General features: G+C 41.1%; 3 protein-coding genes across 3 annotated transcripts; all 3 read left to right on the top strand.

Moving 5' to 3' along the window:
• Positions 1 to 111: 111 nt before the first annotated feature.
• TM35_000111020 (putative kinesin) lies at positions 112 to 3,000 on the top strand (the record flags this gene model as incomplete). The annotated part of the gene is made up of 1 exon (XM_029024811.1): positions 112 to 3,000. One exon carries the CDS (start codon positions 112 to 114, stop codon positions 2,998 to 3,000), a length of 2,889 nt encoding a protein of 962 aa, XP_028883634.1.
• A 1,679-nt stretch (positions 3,001 to 4,679) lies between these two features.
• Positions 4,680 to 6,581, top strand: TM35_000111010 (beta-fructofuranosidase-like protein; the record flags this gene model as incomplete). The annotated part of the gene is made up of 1 exon (XM_029024810.1): positions 4,680 to 6,581. The coding sequence occupies one exon, from the start codon at positions 4,680 to 4,682 to the stop codon at positions 6,579 to 6,581; it is 1,902 nt and encodes a 633-aa protein (XP_028883633.1).
• Positions 6,582 to 8,661: 2,080 nt separating this feature from the next.
• Positions 8,662 to 8,991, top strand: TM35_000111000 (uncharacterized protein; the record flags this gene model as incomplete). Its single annotated transcript, XM_029024809.1, has 1 exon — positions 8,662 to 8,991. One exon carries the CDS (start codon positions 8,662 to 8,664, stop codon positions 8,989 to 8,991), a length of 330 nt encoding a protein of 109 aa, XP_028883632.1.
• Between the last annotated feature and the right edge of the window lie 632 nt (positions 8,992 to 9,623).

Genomic DNA, 9,623 nt, shown 5'->3' with positions numbered 1-9,623 from the left:
TATTATTATTATTATTATTATTATTATTATTATTATTATTATTATTATTATTATTATTATTATTATTATTAATTATTGGAACTGACAGAGTATACAATTCATCAACCAGTAATGGAAGCAAAGATTTTTTTTTGCACTCATCAACTTAAATCGCCGCTAATAAGAGCACCCTCGTCGCTAAGATTGGATGGCAAGACAGTACAATTCAGATGCCCTGAACCTCTAAGAGAGGCTGGTTTTCCAGTCGCAGAATCATCTTTCAACGTTGATGTGGCGTTTGAAGATCCCCAGTCAAGTACATTTTCAAGCAAGGTATTTGGTAACGCCGCCTCAAATTTTATTCGCAATCGACAGAATCAGGTGGTTTTCAGTTACGGAGTGCGTTCAACACCAAAACGACAACTTATGTACGGGTCTGGATCTAATGATGGTTATGCAGCAAAAATGATCACGGAGGCCGTCCAATCTGGTGCTGGCAAGGGTATATTTGTTATTTCCTGCTACGCTATTGGAGCAACAGAACACCTTGTTGACCTTCTTAACCTCAGCAATGAACTTGGAGTCGTTGTTGACTCAGTAAAGGAAGGACCACGAGTTCGTATGGTTGAACGACTTCGCGTATCTTCGGGTTCTGATGTTCGTTCGGCTATGAATACTATTGTTAAAAACTATCAACAATATTTCGCATCTGTTTTGTGTGAAAGGCAACCTTCAGCTGAACTCGAAGCTCTTCCTCCCTATTTACCTGATTCAGTCGTTCTTCAGCTTTACCGCTATGATGATGAGAATGCATTTACCGATTATATGGACGCAAACTCCATGACTTTTGTTGCTTTGGGAGATTCTGAACGTCCTGTTCTTTGTGGAATTGATGTTAACAAACAACAACTGTATGAAAAGGCACAAAAAACACTTCTTTCTGCGGCAGGAATTTTGTCAAGTATCCGTTGTAATCGACTGCGTATTCCATTCGGCAGATCAAAACTAAGTCAGTTATTACGTCGTGCATATAATGCTGAGAAGGGCAATCCGAACAATAATATTAACGGTGATACTGAAACTTATTTTATTATTCACGCTTTCACAGATGCTGAATGGGCTGAAGAGACTTTCCATTGCCTTGCTATGACAAAACGTACCACCAACATTCTTAGCAGTACTGGTATTGGTTCAGCTATTAAGGATCTTTCAGTCGATAAATGGCGTCTTGATCAGGACGTGATGGAGCTAAGGGATGAACTCCTGATTGCCCGCACAGTGTATGATTACAAACCATGTATTTATGAACAGACAAAGGCAATCCCCAATATCAAGGAAGAAGAAATGAAACGAATAAATGCAATTCAATCTAAACGTGAAGAAGCACGTGAAAAGGAGTTAAATCAGGTTCGTGAACGTGCTAAACAGGATGCGGATAAGGTCATTAAAGAACTTGAGGCAAAAACTGGTACAACATTGGCAGAGTTGGAAAAAACACTTGAGAAGAAAAAACGTGAGAATGCCGTATTACAAGCAGATCGTGAGAAACGCATCAAAGACTACGAACAGACACTGGAAAAGATTCGCAAGAAGAAACAAGATGAGGAAAGTGCTTCTGAAAGGTTAAAAGAAGAAATGCAAAAACTTGAACAAGAACTTAATGTACGTCAAGCTACAATTGATGCCAAACAGAAACAACTGGAGATGATTCAGCTTGATAAAGCAAAGGCACGAGATGTTATTGTAAAAGAAAGGAAATCTATTCAGGCAATGCGTAAAACTGTACTGGAAGAACGACGCCGTCAACGCAAACAGTGGATCAACCAGATTAAGGAGATCAACGCAAAGGTACTTGAGCAAGTTCAAATGTTATCTGAAGAACGAAAGAAAAATGGTGAGCAAGCAACATCAAAGGAAGAAGCAGCGGAAAAGGCTGTCATGGATGATATCAAGACTATTGAAGAGTATTTACCGAAACTTATCTCTCTTGAAGATATTCCCGTTAATCCAGAAGAAACAGAGACCATTCGTCGTCAATTTGATGAAGTTTTCTCTCAAGAGAAACAGTCATATCTTTCCAAAATTGAAGAAGAAAAAGGTCGTAAAGAAAAACTTGAACGAGGACTTGAAGTATACCGTCAACGTTTACTTGAAGCTTACCAATCAAAGAAACAGGAAAAACTTAATGATGCTGTTACCAAAGAACAACAACTCAATTCTCTTGTTGATCAGGTGCTTATCTACTTACGTAATGGCATTCGTATGACGAAAATATCAAGTAAAGGAAATGTTCGCAAACGTTTCTACTTTATTTCTGAGGATTGTAAGCGTATTCACTCTTGTGAACTTGATCATCAAGGAGCTCCAATCAGTCGTAAGAAGCCTCCAGTTACAATATGGATTAAAGACATCAAAAAAGTTGTCATTGGTCTGTATACAACTTCTTTCGTCAACTACAGCAGTGAAGCGCAATTGGTGAAGACGCGTCAAGAAGCTGTTACTGACACCGGGACGTACCGTCACGATCCCACTCAGAACCTCAGTCCATTCAATCTCGGTTTAAACAATTACCGTTCTTTCGCTCTCTTGCTTCGAGGAGGAAAGTCATTGGAAGTTGTTTGTGATACGGACAGTGACTGTGAAGCTTGGCTTGTTGCACTCAAGCGTCTTCTTAACTACAAAACCCCAGTTGAAAAGATTCTTGAAGAGCGGATGGTGGCATCAAAGGAATCACACGTGCATCCAGTTGATGGAACTGTTGACATAAAGTGGGGTGGTTCACTTGACATCCGGAATATGCGCGGTTTTGTTTCTTTGGCACCAGAAGAGGCTGCACTTTGCAGTGAAAACCATATCCCACCAGCACTCTTTCTTCGTGTCAAGCAAGAAATGTCCGAAAAGTCCCAAAGTAACACAATCACGGTTTATGATGTCCGCGTTTCCTCAGGATTGGATCTTTTCCGTTCTGCTCATCTTTATGACTATATGTGCGAAAAACGCATTATTCCACTTCCGTATTAGAATAAATGGGGGGAACGAAACTGAGATTATTGTCGTTTTTTTTTTTTTTTTTAGTAAAAGAGAAAGTGGTAGAGAGGGATTGCAATATTTTAGAAGAAGAAAAGAGGTGAGAGGAGTTCTCGGTAACAAGGGTATACCAGCATAGTAGACGGGAGGCAAAGTAGGGTTTGTGATTTTTTTTTTTTTTTTATTTTTGCTTTTCTCCATCTTGATCTAGTGGGGGGAAGTCGGTGGTGTACTAGAATCTTCTCTTTTTTTGCCCCAGAGGCTCTGAGGTATGTAGAGAAAATACCTCTTCTTTGTTTTCTTTTATATTTTTTGAAGGAGAGAGAGAGAGACGTGAAGTGAATACTTTGACCTTACGGTCCTCTGGTTAAAACAAACAGTGCTACCTTTTTTTTCTATTACCACTATATTGGGGGTTTTATTGTAAAGGCGTAGGTTTAGAAAAAGGTAAGCTTCCAACCAAGCTTGTTTACAGGATGTTTGCATTGACACGTCCATAACTTTAGGATGTGGAAATAGATGACCAATATAAGGGCATTTACAGCGTTGGTGGTGTATCGTGACGAATCCAAAATATTATTATTTTTTTATCCCCGCAGCTGAAGTACCATATGGATGGTGTTTGAACCTTCGAGGAGAGGGAACTCTTTCCCCATTTCCATCTTCACCATGTAGAGGAATTGTGAGTTCTCCGGGGTATTTTAAGGAATCACCAGCATTTCTGTGTGTGGAATGAGCCGATAATGAAGAAAGAGAATTATTCTTGGATCATCAGTAAAAATGCGCCAGGGCAAATTGGCAACCAAAACACCCTGACACAGCACCTACAAATGACCCTATTCTTCAAGAGCTAACGGCCGCACATGACCCCATGAGCGAAGGCACCTACTTTGACGATGAGAGCAGATGAGCCTTTGTCAAAGTGGGAATGGTTCGAATAGCATAGCCATGTGGGACTCTGAACAAAAATAGGCCTTTGGAAGTATTCAAGAGTTCAATAAAAAGTTATGGAAACATAGGAGTGGTCCGAGTGGAAATCATCTGTGCGCTCCATGGTGTATACTGGAATGGCTGCTAAATGCCTCACCCAGTCTGACCTCTGCAGACGTGTGTTTTTTTTCCCTTTCATATATATATCATAATATTTGAAATTTAACAAAACGAAATAAAAGAAACAAAACAAAATAATAATTATTTTATGCGCATGGGGCACATTTCCTTTTATTTTTTTTTTCAATCCAAAGTGATTAATGGCATTTCTGGGGAAATTCTAAAATTGAAGTTAAAATGTTAAATTCCACAACCATATTTGACTTAATTAAGAGAAAAAAAAAACAGTAACGTCAAAATGGTACACAGTGTCTTGGATGACACCAGAGAAATGTTAACTATACAGTGAAGGAAAAAGTGAAAGATATCTTTTGAAAGGAAGGAAAAAAGGGAATAAATCAGGGAAGACAATGTGACAATAATAATAACCCTCTGGGGCATGAATTCACACGCGATAAATGGGTTTGAATATTTGACAGTCATCTCTATTTGTTGTTGTTGTTGTTGTTGTTATTTTCTTTCTCTTTTCCACCCTTCTTGATTGGATCTTTTTTTTTTCTTCATTTTGTGGTAGACTAGCTGAGAGAACGACCAATCAGACAATAAGTTCCTTAAAAAGAACAATGCGCATTATATCATCTACATGGTGCGTGCTGCTGCTGTTGCTGCTAGCGATTGCGGTTACCGCGTCGCATGAACCGCGCTTCCACGTGCGTCCGCCCGCCAATTGGGTCAACGACCCCAACGGACCTTACCGTGACCCCGTCACAAAGCAGATGCACCTGTACATGCAGTACAACCCGCAGGGCTCGGTGTGGGGAAGTATAAATTGGTACCACTTCACCTCGATGGATTATGTGAAGTGGCAGGATCAAGGCATTGCACTAAAGAACAATAATGAATACGATCGCAGAGGTGCGTACAGTGGATCCATCACGCAGGGCGCTGATGGGACACCCGTTGTAATGTATACGTGTGCTGCAGATGGTGACGTGCAGCGACAATGCATTGCTTTACCACCCAAGGAAGATGTCCAATCTGATGGCAAACGTTCGCTCAATTCGTTTGTTAAGCTTCCCACAAATCCTGTATTGACAGAGAAGGATGTACCTGGCCTTGTTGGGCTGAACCACTTTCGTGACCCCACGAACTTCTGGGTGAACCCTGATAACGCATCAGAGTGGCTGGTGGCTTTTGTAGCCAGTGTTAATAATTCAGCTGGTGTGCCTGAAGCGCAGGTTGTTGTTTTCGCTACCAGTGATCCCAATTTTCGTTCAGACTTCCGATTCTCACATGCCATTTGGGAAAATTCATTCGAATTTGACAACATGCTTGAATGTCCAGACTTTTTCAAACTGGGAGATGAATACTTTTTGAAGGTATCAACAATGATCAGTGGTCAGGACTATTGGGTGTATGGTTACTATATGAAGAATCCTGATGATAAAACGGTCTACTTCGAGGACCCTGCTCGCAGCCGGACATACGTCGACTACGGCAGATGGTATGCATCCAAGCAGAATTATGATCCCATTCTCAATCGCATTATTTTGTGGGGTTGGATCCCTGAAGAGGACACGGAAGCTGCAATGAAGACTCGTGGGTGGTCTGGTGCAATGGACATGCCTCGTAACGTCGAGTACGATGAAATTGCCGAAAAGTTAAAAACCTACCCCATGCCGGAGCTCGCCAAGTTGCGTCTCTCTAATACAACGAGTGATGTTGAAATCCGGGCGAATGAGGTAAAAGTGTATAACGCCAACGCCCCGCTGCACTATGAAATGGTGGTGGATTTTGTAATACCTGAGGGATTCACCAACAAACCAGCGGATAACACAGACACCGTCCCATCCTTTGGTGTACTCGTACGCTACAAGGATAGCAACACATACACTCGATTCGCTGTGACGATGCCTCCCACTGCAAATATGGGTGCAGGGTTTGACCAAAAAGGAAGGGTGTTGGCCGTGCACGAGTATGGAGACCAGGAGTCGTGCGCATTACATTGTCAAGATGATCGTCGTTGTGTCGCATGGACAACGGTAAATGTAACAGAGGACCCGGCTGTGTGGAGGTGTACACTTATGAGTACCTATGGTGACGTTGTTGCCGCTAATAACTCTGCCACAACAGGTCGTGTGTGGGAACCCAGTCTTCTTCTGGACCGAGGCAAATCCGGCACGACTGGATTCCACGAAACCTGGACCGGCCGAGCTCCTCTCGTTGGAAATGGCACGAGGGTACAACTGCGAGTATTTGTGGATGACACCATCGTTCAGGTCTTCAAGGACGGTGGCCTGGAATCGTTGACGGGTCGTGTTTACGTTCCCAGAGACTATTCTGGAGTTGCCCTCTTTTCCTACAACATAAACGCAACACTCTCGGCCAGAGTCTCTTTCTACGAGATGGATACTGTACATGAATCGAATGGGGATGCAGCGTGGCATACAGCAGGATCACACCTTATTAAGGTAATGCTTTTGGCAGTTACTCTTCACACCGTATTGCCGCTGCTTCTTTTTTGAAGTGTGAATGTGTAAAAAAAAAAAAAAAAAAAATGAAATAAAAATATAACCGTAGAGAGGAAAAAAAAGTCATATATGTATTTATTTTTTATCTTTTAATTGATGTACGGGGGAAAGGAAAATATGGGCATTCTGCAAATGTAGAGCATGCCAAAAAAAAAAAAAGGTGTGTGGTTGAGTGCACCCCCTCTGTTTCATTATTTTTTCGTGATGACTTGGGAAAAACATTTTAGGTACGTTGAGGTGGATACCGTCATAAAAAAAAAAAAAAGTTTTTTTTTTCATTTTCTTTAATAGAGATAGTGAATATATATTTATCTTTTTTTACTTTTTTATGCTCATTTGGTCAATCAATACAGGGACTTTTCAGAAAAAATTTTTTATGGGGAGACCATGGTAGAAAAAACAAAAAGTAGAAAATGAATTTAATTGATAAAACGCATTATTTTTTTTTTCCTGATATCTTGTGAAAAGAATGGTAGAATCTTGTTATTTATTATGAAAACAATTTCAATACTGACAATAAATGTCTTGCGAATTTATTTTTGCTCATCTTACAGACTGCAAACGTAAGTTTTTGGAGACCCACCCAACCAAACCCACACTGTTTCGAACGAAAGGCGGGTTAAAAGGACTTCTCAGCACTTGCGTTTCGTCAGTTCTGTTATTTATTTGGTAAAAACAACCGGAAAAATTATCGGGATTTATTTGTGAAAACGGGGTGGGGAATGCAGGGTTTACCCAGACAAAGTCAAAAATATTTGTTTCTCCTTTCTTTTTTTTACTTTCTTACAAATGTTGCCATTATTTCTTGCTCTAAGAGTGTTTTGTTTGTTGTTGCCTTTATTCTTTTATTTTCGTTTCTCTATTCTTTTTCCTCTCACCTACAAGTTGTGACAGAAAAGGTGGTGCAATTCTAGTGTTTGCATGGGGCCTGGTGAAATTGCCATTCTCTTTCTACGACGCTGCAGCATTCTCCAGAATTATGTGTGGGTATTTACTCCCAACTGTATATATTTTTCCTAGGGTCGATGAAATTGTGAACTGTCCACGTTAATTTACCAGCGTTGCGGAAAATACTTAATAGGAGTCTGCGCTGTGGTGCTGGGGCGAAGAGGGAAGTGAAATAAAGTGAGTGGATACACCTCATATTGCAAAGAATTCTCAGTGTGTTTCTGCATGCGAATTCCAAGCATTAATAATGCAGAAAAACAACACAAACAACAACAAGGAAGAGATTTGGTACAGGGTTAAGAGGGAAAATGAAAAAAATAATACCGTAACATTAAGAAAATAGTTTGTGACCAATATTAATTTTATGGTTATTTCTTCCCATGGTTTCTGCTGTAGCGGAACTCGTTTTATTATTATTATTGGTTATTCAAACAAATGGAGTATGATTGGATAATATTGGATAGGATACCCTTTCTAGTGATCCACACTCATCGTCATTGATGTGGATTTTAATGGGCGAGTAAATCATCAGAATTTTCTTGACTGTGACGGTATGCTTTTGACCGCGTATACGCACCCACACTCTCTGCCAGGCACTGCCTTGTTCAAGTTATAACTTTGCACGGAGTGAGAAGTATTCCTGCATTATTGGAAATGCATTTCACACGACGGCCCACGCGCACACACACAGAAAAAAAAAAGAAAATAATTCCATTCAAACAGTCTAAACGATTCTCTATCAATATTCTGTCGCACCTCATCCCGTTTTTTCCCCTACTTGATGAAGGCGCCGTGTCCAAGTTCAAATTTTAAAGTGGGGGTCTCTGGCGCCCATTTGTTTCCAATAAAATAAAACAAAAAAGAGGGAGTATTTATTTGAGCAGACGCATCCGTTACACACTTGGGGTCTCACCCAAACGATTGCGCTGCCCTCTAAACCCGCCCCTTGGGTTACACTCTTCATTTTCGGCGAGGGGGTAACAGTTTAGAAATGAATCTTGCTCCCATTGCTACGGGAATTTTGCGAGATGAATGATGACAGGTGTGACGTTCCTCACCCAAAGGGGCGCCCAATTACAGCATTTCGCGTTCGCGAGATCTTGATCCAGCATGGTGTTGTGCGCAAATGGAAAAATCTCACGGGATATCCCTGATAATGGGGGTGCCGGAGGGTAAATGCTGCAATCTCCGATGGTTTAAAAATGAAAAAAAGAAAAGAAACGGGCACACGCTTCGCCGCCCCCAACGGCAAAGGAACTTCCCAACGACACGCGTGACGGGGTGGCGGGCTTTCTCACGGGCGCGGCCCATGGGAACAAGAGTGTCAGAGGGGAATTGTTTTCTGTTAGGGGTGATGTGGATTTTGGTGTGGAAATTTGCAGAGGGAAACAATTGTTGCAATTTATTTGTTTCATGTATAAACTCTGAAAGGGCAAGCGGATATGATCGCATTTAGTTTGCTGCAACGCTAGTGCCTATCTCTTGCTCTCATGTTTTTTTCTGTATTTCTATACAAACTGGTAGTCTGAGTGTTTGCTTCGGTTGTTTCTCATTTTTGATTCAATCGGGATCGTTCTTTTCGTGCCCTCCCACCACATCCCTGTAGCCTTTTTCATTTTATTTTTATTTTTCCATCCAGTGAGCCGGCATGCGCTGCTGGAGTGTCCCAAAACCGTGGGCGCAGTCTTCACCGCGTTGTCTTCCGGCCTCCGATCATGAGACTGCCCTTCACCTCGTACAAGTGGGCGGAAACAGCAGCAGCATTCTTCCAATGCCTTTTTTGTATTCATTTTTCTTCTTTGTTATTACTTTGGCTTTGCGTTTTTTTCTTTCCAATTTTTTCCTTTATCTTGCGATAAAGTTTTGAATTTTTTCGCAAGCCACGATTGTGTAATACCAAACGTTTTTTCATTATAATTAACATTGAGTGAACTGTCTAAAATGACTAATTTTGGTCCGCAGTAAAATTTCAAAACAAAGAGAAACATCAACGACGCCAAGCGGAGGTGTGTGCCGCATTTGTTTTGAAGTATGAATGGACCTGTCCGTCTCGCCGGATCTTCAGTTCTTTCTCTCCCTTTCTTTTCT

This window comes from Trypanosoma theileri, assembly GCF_002087225.1.
Source record: "Trypanosoma theileri isolate Edinburgh chromosome Unknown TM35_Tth_11_V1, whole genome shotgun sequence".
In the NCBI taxonomy this organism is placed as follows: Eukaryota; Euglenozoa; class Kinetoplastea; order Trypanosomatida; family Trypanosomatidae; genus Trypanosoma; species Trypanosoma theileri.
This window is presented reverse-complemented; position numbering and strand designations above follow the sequence as displayed.